The 13,950-nt window shown below is 44.0% G+C and overlaps 1 protein-coding gene across 2 annotated transcripts in view; it reads right to left on the bottom strand.

Annotated features, from left to right (window-relative positions):
- Nucleotides 1-1,897: 1,897 nt before the first annotated feature.
- Nucleotides 1,898-13,950, bottom strand: part of KCNS3 (potassium voltage-gated channel modifier subfamily S member 3) — a 34,764-nt gene continuing 22,711 nt past the window's right edge. For both annotated transcript variants that reach the window (XM_049695743.1, XM_033437410.2), the window contains exons 2-3: nt 12,943-13,134; nt 1,898-3,907 (exon numbers count right to left, since the gene is read on the bottom strand). In XM_049695743.1, coding sequence (XP_049551700.1) covers nt 2,376-3,851 — 1,476 coding nt within the window. In that variant the 5' untranslated portion in view covers nt 3,852-3,907; nt 12,943-13,134 and the 3' untranslated portion in view covers nt 1,898-2,375. The remainder of the gene's footprint in view (nt 3,908-12,942; nt 13,135-13,950) is intronic.

Genomic DNA, 13,950 nt, shown 5'->3' on the forward strand with positions numbered 1-13,950 from the left:
TGTGTCTGCTTTGTGAGTCAGGAGAGGGACGGTACATAAGTCAGCATTTCCCCTTTCCACTCACTTCCTGGAAAAATCAACGTCAGACGGAGTTTATTGCTTTTTCTCTCTTCAGATGAACGTGGCCCTGACGCATCCTTAAATCCACTCCTGAACCCAGGAGAGCAGGAGGCAGTGCCGTGTTCAAGGCAAAGGCTCTAGAGTCCGGCTCCTGGGGCTCTAAGCCCAACTCTTACTCCCTGTGTGAACTTAAGCCATTTTCCTGTGACCTTGTGTCCTCATTTTTTTCTTTTAATTTATTTATTTAATTTATTTATTTTTGGCTGCGTTGGGTCTTCGTTGCTGCGCGCGGGCTTTCTCTAGTTGCAGCGAGCAGGGGCTACTCTTCGTTGCGGTGCACAGGCTTCTCATTGCGGTGGCCTCTCTCGTTGCGGAGCACAGGCTCTAGGCGCGCGGGCTTCAGTAGTTATGGCATGTGGGCTCAGTAGTTGTGGCTCACGGGCTCTAGAGCGCAGGCTCAGTAGTTGTGGCGCACACGGCAGGCTTAGTTGCTCCACGGCATGTGGGATCTTCCCGGACCAGGGCTCGAACCCGTGTCCCCTGCATTGGCAGGCAGATTCTTAACCACTGCGCTACCAGGGAAGTCCTGTGTCCTCATTTTTAAATGGAGACAGTAATAAAGCCTTGCGGCTAGGGATGTTGTAAGGAATAAATGAGATTATATAGGTAAAGCCCTTACATAGTAGCTTATTATTATTATTGCTGTTGCTGTTATTACCACTACTATTGTTATTACTATTGCTATTACTATTACTATATAAGCAGTCTTCAATTACTTTATGACTATTTGGGAAATCTTAAATAAAACTGGGTTCCAAGTTCTACTGCCATGCTTCAAAACTGTATTTATGCCAACATCAAAGGCACTTGGGGAAAAAGAAACATTTTTTTCAATGGGCAGGGGATGATACACATGCATGTAATAAACCTCCAGATTGAAAAATAACTATAAACCCTGTTCAGTGGTATCCAACTCAGAAGTCAAGAAAACATTAGAAGGAGTGATGAGTCAAAAGGTTACCTTCATCAGATAACCTACAGAGAATGTCCTTCTTTCAACAAAACCCATCTGCAAACATAAAAAGTTGGATCGTAAATCCACGTGGCTCTTCCATTCAGAAGATCTCATGGAAAGAACCCAGTCTGACAGCATGAGTTAGAGTCGCCATACAACTCCAAAATTAAGATTTTAGCTAAATTCTCTCCACCTGGGATAGAACTGCTGTCACTGCTCTGGATATGAGTACGTGTGTCTTTCGTTATGAGGGGTAGAAACATAAGAGGCGGACATGACTGCCTCTCAGGCTATTTTTAAATGTTGGCTCATTTCACAGCTGCTGGCATAGCTTCGTTCAGTGATTTAAGTCTCGCTCCTCTGGCCATAGTGAATCACATCTGTGTTTGTACAGCATTTCTCCTTTCTTCCATTCACTGAATGTATCTCTGCCTGTGAGCGTGTACGTTTACTCTGCTCTGCGTAATTTTCAGGTGATGAGGTTTGATCTGAGCAGTAGAAATTAGAAAATATATACTGGAAACATATCTGTAAGGGCACATGTTTCATGCACCTATGCCAACTTGAGTATGTCCTAAACATGTACACGCATAATCGGGTTACACTGGACGGTGTGGTTTAATCATGAACGTGATCCTCCCACTCGCCAACCACTACCAAGTCTACTGAACAAAAGAACTAGCCCACTGTTGATGTATATCCAAAATTCAGGAACACACAGAAAGGGCTCTTAATGTGTGCCAAAAAGAGCTTTTCCCTCCCAAGCCAATTGTGAATATACTGAAATAGACTGACTTGACATAAAAACATACGACCAAGACATTCTCCATACTGAAGTAGGCAGTTTATTAGGCGCCTAATGTCCATGTTTAGAACGTGAACATGGATGGACATGCATTGTCTCATTTTGTGGATCTTACATGCTTGTAATCTTCAGTCAGCTGGGCCTTTGATTCTACTTGTCAGTAATTGACAGTTAGCTCAATGTGAGTAAATGATAAACACAGAACGATACGTAAGCCGTAGCAAGAGATCCCACCCAATACCATCTACCTTTTGTTTTTCAAAAATCATAACACAACTCTCTCTTATAAAGAATAAATTTCAGAGCAAGGCATTTAATCCGCCTCTCTGAAAAAAATAAAGACGTTTCTATCATTTCAGAGCAGTGAAATGTCCAACTATGGCTGAAAAGTACACCCTGAGAATTAAATGATTTTAACAAACCCACTGAGGTTTATAAAGCTGTGTTAACCTAACATCGGTAAGGGACACGAGGTACAGGCACAAACGTCCCTGCTCATTTCGCCGTGCAATTCTCCAAGGATGCCGTGTTATAAACATCCTCGTTCTCTTCAATGCTTGAGGCGTCTGTGGCTTCGGGGTCACTCACCACGATGCCCACAGAAGAGAGACTGGTGAGGAAGGCATGCATCCGCTGCGCATAAATGTCCCTAATGTTAAAGTAAGGGAGCTCGTGACACTTCTCTGGTGGGTCCTCACTACACTGGTCCACTTCAATGTCCTTTTGCTTCTGGTAGTACTTGGAAAACTTGTTGAAGATAATGGTGATGGGAAGGGCCACCACCAAGATGCCACAGATGATGCACGTGCTGGCGATAAGCTTCCCAGCCAAGGTGACTGGGTGGGTGTCTCCGTAGCCCACGGTTGTCATGCTGATGGTGGCCCACCACCAGCAGACAGGGATGCTGGTGAGGCTGGACGTGTGGTCATCTTTCTCCACAGAGTAGATAAGCACGGAAAAGATGGAAATGCCCACCGATAGGAAGAGAAGCAGCAGCCCAACTTCGTGGTAGCTGTGCCTCAGTGTGGCACCGAGAGACCGGAGTCCTACCGAGTGCCGGGCCAGCTTGAGGATGCGGAAAATCCTCATGAGCCTGAGGATCTGGACCACCTTGCCCATGTTTTCAATGTCCTCACTCTCTTCCTTCTTGGTGTCTACAGCCAACGTGGCATAAAAGGGAATAATGGAGATGAAGTCGATTATGTTCAGAGGGTTTTTCCAGAATTTCTTTTGACAGGGAGCAGCAACCAGCCGGACGGCCAGCTCGACGGTGAACCACGCGATGCACGCGATCTCGACGCCTTCCAGCACGGGGTCGTCCACCTCCCCGTCCTCGTTCTGGAACTCCGACATGCTGTGGACGCACATGGCCACGATGGAGGCCAGCACCACGCTCAGGGAGGAGATGGCGATGAGCTTGGCCGACAGGCAGTAGGCTGGGTTTTCCGTGCGAATCCAGATCTTCTTCCGGAGCTGACCGAATCGCAGCTTGTCAAACTTCTCCAGCTCCTTCTCGAACAGAGACGACTCTTCGAACGAGGAGTCAGTACTCACATCGTTGCTTTTCTGGTCCCAGTCCTTCTCGTGGTTTTCCTCCTTGAGCTCGTGGTAGCGATTACTGCAGCAGGAATCGAGGAAGAGCTCGTTGATGCCCCAGTACTCGATCTCCTGGCAGAACGAGAACACGCACAGCTCCTCCATGACGTGCAGCTTCCCCGTGTAATAGAAGTTCAAAACGTATCTGAACAGGGAGGGGTTCCGATCAAAGTAGTACTCTTTATCGGCCACGCTGTAGTCATCACACAGTTCCAGGATGGCCTCTTCCGAGTGGCAGCTGAGCAGCTTCCCGAGTCTGGTGTGAGGAAAGCGCAGGAGGGTGCTCTGGTCGATGGACTGTTTAAAGCCCCCCACGTTCAAGTTGACAAGTTCCTTGTCTTGTCCAGGGCGATGGAAAATCTCACCAAACACCATGGTGGATACAGGCGGCGGAGAGCTGGCTGGGAAGGGAGATGGAGTTCACGCTGGACCTGGAAGGAACATAAGACGGCATTTAGCCCTGTCCCATGCAGCCAGCCGTGCCAAGCTTATTTTTAAACTGCCCTTTCCAGGATGATGGGCTACATTAAAAGCAAAACAGGAAACAGGAAAAAAAAAAAAAAGAATACGCTATCCCCTTTTTGATTAGAAGAGAATCGACACAAAACAGGTTTTTGGTTTTCGTTTTTTAAAAAAATGGGTTTATATATCCATTTTTTGGAAAAAGACTGCCATATAAATTTTATGAACCCCAATTCCTATTTCTCTATTTTTTAGTCATCCAACATTACCTCCCACTCCCCCAAAAGCAATGCATTTGGGATCACTTACACAATACAGCATCTCCAGTCTCAACCACGAGGCTTCCTCATTTGGAAATGCTCAATTCAGACGTGACAGGCTACTTGCTGCCCGGCTTGTAGCTCAGCTCTCCTGGCCCCTAGGGCTTGGTCGTGCACCCTCAGGAACAGCTCTGTCCTCTGCTCTGCACCTCGTCCGCAACCCACACATCCCTGGGGGCTCAGCTCAGCTCTTACAAAAGATGTAGGTTTCCTCTTATGCTCCAGGGTTTCACTCTGTTTAGAAAAAGCCCTATTCCCCACGTTTCGATGTGGACAATCAAAAGGATATAATTATCTCCCTGTCCCTAAGTATCTTAAAAGATATAGTTACACTTCATGGGATGGGATTTCAGGTACATCCACAAGGGAAGAAACTGACTTAGGGAACCTTTTCAAGTTAACTGCACTATCAGTTTCCTGACACGAACAGGCTCCTCTGCCACCTCCTCCCTCCCTTCACAGTTTCCCACACGCTCCCAATCTATGACACCCAAGTCTATACCGGCCCAGCACGCACAGGCTATTTTATTCTTGATGCTAACCAAGATGTACCAGAACCATTTCTCAGAGAGAAAAATAATAGATTTTGACCATCATCCAATAGAATGACGCTTCCTCAGAGCCAATGATGCAAATAAAAGAAAGGTAGGAAACTGTCATATACTAAGTTCCAACCGAGTACTAGTAGATGTTTTGTTTTTATTACGTCTTTTAATCCTTCCAGTACTATAAGGTAGGTGTATAGGAAAATAGATACTCAGAGAAGTTGAGTAGAGCCATGATTTAAACCCAAGTTGGATTAACCCCCAAGCCCATGCTATTTCCACTACACACATCCCCCCCATCCCTTCCTATTTTTTTCCTTATTATAATCTAATAACCCAATGTGGGAAGTGTTATAACAGAAATGAGTCAAGCATCTTTGGCTTTATTGAGAGAAGAACAATGACCTCTGTCTGGAGAAGCTTCATGGCAGAGGTTCTATTCAGGTCAGATGTTAAAGGTTTAAGCAGAGCTGAGCAAAGAGGGAAAAGGACATTCCCAACCGAGGGTATCAAAAGGTGGGCACAAGCCAGACTGTAAAAAGACTTGTGTATCAGTCTAAAGAGTCTGGAGTTGATCCTGTAGGTAAGACCACTAAATCACCTTAATCAATAAGTGGGCGTGGCTATATTTGTGGCTGTAACTTGGAAAGACCCCACTGACAGCAGGAGGGAAGACTGCTGGTGGGAATGGCTGGAGTCAAGGAGGTAGGGCTTCAATAGAATAGGTGAGAGGACCCAAAGTCATACAGCAGTGGTGTATATGAAGTGACAAATTCAGAAGTTTATGAAGTGGAATTGACAGGACTTGGTGGTTGACTGGAAGGAAAAGATAAGGAAGTGGAAAGTCAAAAGGAGGATGTGTTTTCTACTCTGCATTAGTGGGTGACATCACTAGAGGAAACACAAGGGTCAAGTAGGAATTTCTTGCCCTTATGTTTATGGAAAGCCAAATCTGTCGGCGAGACAAGATCGGTGAGACAAGAGATTCCTCCTCTGAAAAGGACACCCCAGAGGACGCAGCCTGAAAACACAGCCCTCTGCCATCCACCCTAGGAGGAAGCCTAGTGTCATAAGGAATACATGGCCGTTTGCTCTGGACTCACCAGCACTGAATGTATTCCCATGAACCCAGAGACCTCAGCCTGGCATGGCAAGAAGCTTCATAGATTTGCTGACCTCTTTAAAAGACTTGATTTTTTTCTGCCTCTGCTTTCTATTTTTAGTTAGAGATCTTCTCTGAAGGGCTTAAATCAGAGCTTACGGCTTGGTCCAAATATTTATGGAACCTCTGAAAGCAGGCTTATGCTCGTGGCAAGTAGGGTAGTAAAATGTTCCAAGGAACTAGTTTTAGCTAAGCTAGCGTTAAGGCTTGAATGGACATTATCTCCTGGTGGATTATTTTTTATCTCCTTGGCTCTCCTGGAAACCCACCACGGTAGAAAGCCACTGTCTGCCTTCATGATACTACCTGCTCAAGTCAGTCTCAATCAGAGACTGTGCCATCCACTTCCTAACCGTTTCACAGTCACTTCTCCAAAGAACAATGTTATCAACCATAATATCCGTCTTCTTGCTCTGTCCTCCTTGCTTTGTATTGACTCCATGCCAGTAAAAGACAGCCCGTTCTGAGGTCCACTCATTCCTCAAAGTCTACTCACAGAAGCAACACACATCATAAAACCAGGGATCTCTTGTTGTGGGTCTTTCAGAAGAAAGAAAAAGGAAAGCATCTCTGGATCAGATCAAATGCTTCAGCTCAGAGGGCAAGATGAGATTCTCTACGTCACGGCGGCCAGAGTACAGTGTTGATTGCTTTGGCTGTGTCTGGCCCATAGCAGCCTATGGAGGGCAGGCAAAAAGAAGACGCCCACCTTTACAGACTGTAGCAAGGTTCCCTTACATACAGCTAGTCCCTGGCCAATTACAAACAGTCCTTACATCCTTTGCTCCTCACTATTACTTTGAGATTTTGCAGATGAGGAAGCAGGATCAGAAGAGATGAATGGGCATCATGCAGCTATTAAGGGTTAGAGCAGAACCCAAGCCAGGGCTCCTTAGGCAACCCCTCTGCTCTACAGCGTGCTGGCTCACACATCCAAAGTGGCATAAGAAAAGCAGATACTGAACATCACTATTCACAAGATTCCTATATTCAGGCCAGCATTTATTTAACAGCCGTCATTTACTCCCATTCAGAAAATAGGTGCTGCATCAAAGGTATATCTATATATATTTAATATATATTTATATATAGTATATATTTTATATATGAAGTTATATGTAAATGTACATATAAAGGGATGTATATTATATACACATACACCCACACTTAGTGTGAACCATATATATATATATATTTAACTGTGCACACACTAAATAAAAACATGTGTCAATTCCTCTATAAGTGAGACAAACTTCTCTAATTGTGACTAAAAATATAGAAAAAATAACCCCAAAATTTTTGATGACATAAAAGTAAAATTTTTGGTATGGAAAAACATGCCATAAGCAATGTTAAAAAAGAGAATACGGGAAAAATATTTGCCACGTACATCACAGACAAGCGGTTAATATACCTAGCATGTAAAAAGCTGTAGACAGGGAAGAAAAAAGAGAACAATATAGAAAAACGGACCAGGTATGAACAGACAGTTCACAGAAAAAAATGCAAATGGGTCTTAAAACAGGAAAAAAAAAATGTTCTACCTTGCTCATAGTAAGATAAATGCACATTAAACTTACGGTGCAGTATCATATCCAATACCAAATGGAAAAAAAAATCCAGAAATTGGACTACATACTCTATTATCAAGTATATGGGGAAGCAAACACTTTCACAGACTGGGAATACAAATGAAAGGGAATCTTATGAAGGGGAATTTGGACATATCTAGCAAAACTGCCCACAAAATAGGAGAAAATATTTGCAAATCATATATCTGATAGGGGTCTAGTATCCAGAATAGGATTTAAAAAAAAAACCTCTCACAACTCAACAGTAAAAAGACAAATGGGCGAAGGATTTTCTAGACATTTCTCCAAAGATACATAAATGACCAAAAAGTACATGAAAAGATGGGCTTCCCTGGTGGCGCAGTGGTTGAGAGTCCGCCTGCCGATGCAGGGGACACGGGTTCATGCCCCGGTCCGGGAAAATCCCACATGCCGCGGAGCGGCTGGGCCCGTGGGCCGTGGCTGCTGGGTCTGCGCGTCCGGAGCCTGTGCTCTGCAGCGGGTGAGGCCGCAACAGTGAGAGGCCCGCGTACCGCAAAAAAAAAAAAAGTACATGAAAAGATGCTCAATATCATTAGTCATTAGGAAAATACAAATCAAAATCACAATGAAATACCACTTCACACTACTAGGATGGTTATAATCAAAAAGTAATAATAATACAATATTGTATTGTGTTATAATACAATAACTGTTCGTGAGGATGTGGAGAAATTGGAAGCCTCAAGCATTCTGGGTAGCCATTTTGGAAAACAGTGAAAGAACGATAGAATTAAAATCTCACCATTTTGCAACTCATAATGAAATAACGGATCTGGGCAATGATCATAAATGCCTGCTAAAACCCAGATAAAAAGCTGATGGGGAGCTTCCTAACTGGTAGATCAGAGGACCAATACCTGAACCCGTTGATCAAGCCTGGTGTAACAATAAGAGACAACAAGATAGGATGTGCCTCCTGATGGAAATATATACACAATTCTGAACTATACCAGCCCCCAAAACGTCAGACCTGAATTTGATCTAACCTCTAGATCGAACAGTTGAAGTAAAATAGAGACTTCAGAGCAACATGTTCAAAGACACTATAGGGATGCAATCAGCAAAAACCAGACTGTGGGAAATTATACAGGACAAATGACATGGATCAAACACATGACATATCAAATAATCCAGCATGTGGCTCTGTATGGATACTGACTTGAGCTAGCCAAATGCTTTTAAAAATACATATGAAGGGCTTCCCTGGTGGCGCAGTGGTTGGGAGTCCGCCTGCCGATGCAGGGGACACGGGTTCGTGCCCCGGTCCGGGAAGATCCCACATGCCGCAGAGCGGCTGGGCCCGTGAGCCATGGCCGCGGAGCCTGCGCCTCCGGAGCCTGTGCTCCGCAACGGGAGAGGCCACAACAGTGAGAGGCCCGCGTACCGGGGAAAAAAAAAAAAAAAAAACATATGAAAATCAGGGACATTTGAATGCTAAACTAGACACTTGATGACATAAAATAATAACTGTCAGTTTTTCAATGTGCTAATGGTATTGTAATTATGCTCTCAAAAAGAATCTTTATCTTTTGGAAATATACACTAAGATCTATGGATAAAATTATACTACATTTAGGATTCATTTCAAAATAATCCATTGATGTGGGGTTGCGGGGGACAGGGTGGAGGCACTGTCATACAAGATGGCCATGAATTAATAATTACGACAATCGTTGCAGCTGAGTGATGGGTACGGAGGAGGTTAATGCATTATTCTATTTTTGTACATGTTAAAATTCTCCATCAACAATGTTTTGAGAAAAATTTACTAAGCACCTTTTTGAGCCATGCGCTGTGGTAAATGCTTTCATATACACTATTGTGCACCTTTTAACTACCAGAATCTCAAGCAGTACCTCAGTGTAAGTATCCCTGAATGACTGAATCATTTCATTTAATTCTCCCACATTCCTAAGGGGTAGATCCTATACCCCATGTTGCAAACAGGGAAATCTGAGGCTCATAGTTTAGCCAACATTATACAGCTTTTACAGGGCAAACTCTTTCCAGTATGCCTCAAATATGAGTATTTAATTTTTTTTAAGTGGGAGGAAGGAGGGACTGGTTGATCTTCAATTTTACATATTTTATCAGTCATCCTCATTAATGAATGCTAGATTCTTTGGTAGGAGATTTGGTACTAGCGTGCCAAGGACACATGTGGTCTCAAATCAGGCACATCTGTGGGTCCCAAAGGCATCTGGCCGCAAGGTAGGAAAATCAAATGCTATTTTCATTCTCTTCCCCAAGAAGAGCTTCGGTTCATTGTATCAATCGTCCTGCCTACTATCAACCCAAATCACTCATAGTGAGAACACCATATACTGTATGTGGCCACCTTGTTCCTCTTGGTATATGTAAGACTGAAAAGAAAGAACAGATGTCAAAAATCCAAGATATTCTCTGGCAGCTTAAAAGAAAAACCACATTGATCCACTTCTCTCCAAGTGGCACCCATAAAGCCTTTCCAAAGCCATTAACCTCTTACCGCTCTCTTTGCCTCATGCTTTCAAAATCACTTTAAAAATACTCTCAGAACTGTGTCTTTTCAAGGGTGAGACATATACATGCACACATGTGCGTGAGTGGCTTTGATAATGCACTTGATTTGCTCAGAAAAGTAACAAAAGCAAAACAAATACAAGCCACTTGTACTTGCTTTATTGGGCAGAACCACTTTTTAAAATCAATTCCATAAAAGTAAACAGAAAACCTTGATTCTTTTTTCCTTCCCACTTGTCCAAAATCTACATTAGTCCTATCATGAAATCCAAAAAAAGGGGGGGGGGCATTTTTCTGCATTAATGCTGCCATCTTTTTGGAACATTCTTCTGAAAGAGCTGTATTTCATTCTATTAAATTTAAAAGAAAAATAATTTATGTTTTTAAAAAGGGTAGGTCATACTAAATTGTATTTCTGGCCATGCCATATGAGAATATTCCAAGTAAAACTAAACAAATGTAAACAGACTTGAAAATCTAAATTCAATCCACACCCAAGTATTGAGCATCCTCTCACCAGGAACCTTCCCTGGTGATGATTTTCTCCTACAGCAAGCTCCCCGTGCAGTGGGGTGGGTAACGTGTAAGGAAAAGAAAATCAGAAGTCAATGTGGGGCCATAGAGGAGCAGAGAGTATAATGAAATGTCAATGGCATTGCACGGTCCACCCTGACTGTGAATTTGGAAATGGAAATGCTAGTGGTCCTTGATTCAGGCCTTTGTGAATCAGAGCGTTTTTACAGCAGCTAAAACAGCACAATCCTGAGAAAGAAACAGCTGTTTATGAGACATTTAGGAGGACACGTCCAGAGCCAGAGTACAGGACACACAAAACTTCAAAGAGCTTGCTGGATTTAAGTCTTTGTTTCCAGAGATCAGCGTTTCCTGGGCATCCTGAGCCTTCTACATGGAGCCTATCCCCCCAGGAGCCTTCCAAACGGTTCTTCCCAGCCCAGTGAGGAAGCCTGGATATAAAGTGTGATTCCCACTGGCCAAATAAACGGCAAGGAAACTCCCTCCTGGTCTATTCCACATCTGACATGTTCCAACAGCATTAAGTGCAGGTGACAACACACCAGTGGCATAGGTCCCAGGTCGCCCTAATTCAGAACATTCATCACCTAAACCCAACTTTTAAATGTTGAATTGAAAGAAATGAACCCACCAGGTCCCCTTATCTGTGCTGAACTATAGAAGCAACGAAAGAATAGAGAAAAACGTCAAGACTCCGAAAACTTGTGCTTGAACTGCCACTCCCCAGCTACATGACCTTGGGTGGGAGATTCTTGATCGACAGAAGATGATGTACACACCTTGATGATACAATAACAAATGCAAACGTCTTTTGAAAACACAAAGCATAAGATACATGTAAAACCTTATTCCAAAAATAAGACATTAAGGTAACAGTATCCCTACCTCCCCTTTCCTGCCCCTACTTACTCCCTTCCCTCTCTTGCCCCCTCCACCTGGACCAGTCATATTAGAGTGGTACTTATTCCCTCTGGACTCTATTTAGTGTGGCCAATCCCCTCTGGAAACTCCAGGGAGCCCTGTAATCCACGCAGCTCATCTGCAAGCAGGAAGGCTGCTCGGAGGGCTGATTCAGTGAGACAAAAAGCCAGAAATCTCTCCTATGTGTAAAAAGCAAAGAACCCCAGGTGAAAGATTTTCAACCAGAAACAGGAAAAATGTGGACTTTGCCCCAAGAGGGGAGCCTTAACTCTGCAGTAGCTCCATCTGAGTCACAGCTCCACCTGAGTCATGTGACATGGAGGGACGCACATACAAACGGCTGTCAAGAGTGACATTCTGGTGTCCAGAAGAGGGAGTACTGGAGCCTTTGAACGCACCTACGCCAAATTAATAGTTCACCCCTGCCCCTGCTTGCCGGCTCTGCTCACCTTTTCCCACAGCCCTGCAGGTGCATTTTTATTTGAGCCCCTACCACAAGGGATTATAGTGTTTTTACAGTTCTCTATCCTCCACAAGTCTGACCACGGCTGTCACTAGACTCCAAGCTCTTCTGCAGAGGGGACCATGTCTCGTCATCTCCACAGCCCCTTATGCTAATTGCTGTCCACCGTCTAGCGAAAGACACTTTTATCTGGAAGAATTAGCAAAAACTATCACTGTTTTTGTGAAAGGATCTAGATCAGGCATGGCGAAATGAAATGCTTCCAGTGGCCAAACAAGTAAGTTACACAAGTGAAGTGGTCAGGCTGGGGACTGTGGTGAACCACCCATGCTCGTCTAAGTGGCAAAGGCTACTCAGCACCAGAGTCCCTTGTGGGAACAGAGGGCCAGTCTAGGTGTATCTTACAGTGTTCCCGGAAAACCCAGAAACCCTGCTTTTTACGTGGTATATCTCAACTGTAATTAGAATTGATCCAAAAAGTTTTTAACATCATGTGGCTCAAACAAAAATGTACCCCCGGGCCAGGCACTGCCAATAAGCCCTCAATCTGTGACCTGAGTGAGATTCTTACCAACCCCAGGTCTATGCACCGATTTCAAGCCAGACTGACTCATATGGACACAAATGGAACCTTGTCACAATAACAGTAGTGTCACTCCCTCAAGTCTGAACTACAAACAACAAAAGGGGGTGAGCCACAAAGACGACAGAATCTTCCATAGTTGACCTGCCATGTCCCCCAGGACAACTGCAGCCCCATCCTTCCAGGCTGGCACTCTCCCTTCCTCCCTTAGTCATCTGCCCCAACTGCCCAGTGGATTTTACAGTCGGAAGAGTCTCCCTGATGTCTGGCTTTCATTTCTGTCACTGCACTGTAAGGTTTGTTCTCCCCTTCCTCTGATAAGTAATGGTGTCAGAGAAAACGTCAGAGAGGCAGCGCTTACCCTTGTGGTGTTGATGTCACACACTCTGCCCTCATCCTGCCCGGTGGAATGTCCATCGTCATCCAAGAAGCTCCGCCCTTCTTCCTTCACTGGAAAGTGTGGTGCACAGAGGCATTTAGTGGCCAAAAAGAAGAGAAGAATCCTGTTCTCTGGTTGTACTGGCCAAGGCGGTCGCTGGGAAATCACTCTCACCTGCAGAAGAAAGCATGAGTCAAGTTGTAACTCCAAGGGGAAAACACATACAAGAAGTTTTATCTCAGACTCATTGTTCTGGGTGTTTTACTGATTAGACCCATATCTTAGAGCCCCATCTAACTCTCAGGAACCCATCACTCCCACTGGACACGTGGCTACAGAGACATCAGGAAGGGATTCACAACCACTTTCAGGCCCCAGGACTCTCAGACCTTGACTGGAGTGGACACGTGGGACATCTCCACTGACCCCAAGGCCGAGAAAATATCCAAGGATAAAACAAGGCACTAGAATTAGGACTGCAGTCACCTCCCACGCAGCTTCTTCTAGGAGCATTATTTTAGCTAATTCATAATATTAGCTAATTCATCAAGGATATACTTATAAACCTCTAAATGAGTACCTTTAATCCACATTAGAGACCAAGTTCTGAGTGTGACTGTGCTAACAGAACGAATACTGCCGCTCTAATTTGAAATCAATAGGTTTCAAAGGCTGGCCAAATTCCATTTTGCTTCATTTGGCCATTGTCATATTTCACAGATCAGAAATGACTACAGGTGTTAGATCAAAGTTCTCTAGTTGTGTGTGTGTGTGTGTGTGTGTGTGTGTGTGATGTATGGGGGAGAATTAACTTTGTATCAAAACAAATATAAGGACAAATTTCAATTTTTCGCTCTGAAGAAAGTTAAAGAAAGTAAAAAAAAACCTTCAATTCCCAGCAAGGTAAACCTTGCCTCACGGTGGCGCATTCCCATAGATTTATACTAGTATCCAAGCATCTATCCATTGATTTTCACGTTTTCCAATCAA

This window comes from Orcinus orca, chromosome 13 (assembly GCF_937001465.1).
Source record: "Orcinus orca chromosome 13, mOrcOrc1.1, whole genome shotgun sequence".
NCBI classification, from domain to species: domain Eukaryota; kingdom Metazoa; phylum Chordata; class Mammalia; order Artiodactyla; family Delphinidae; genus Orcinus; species Orcinus orca.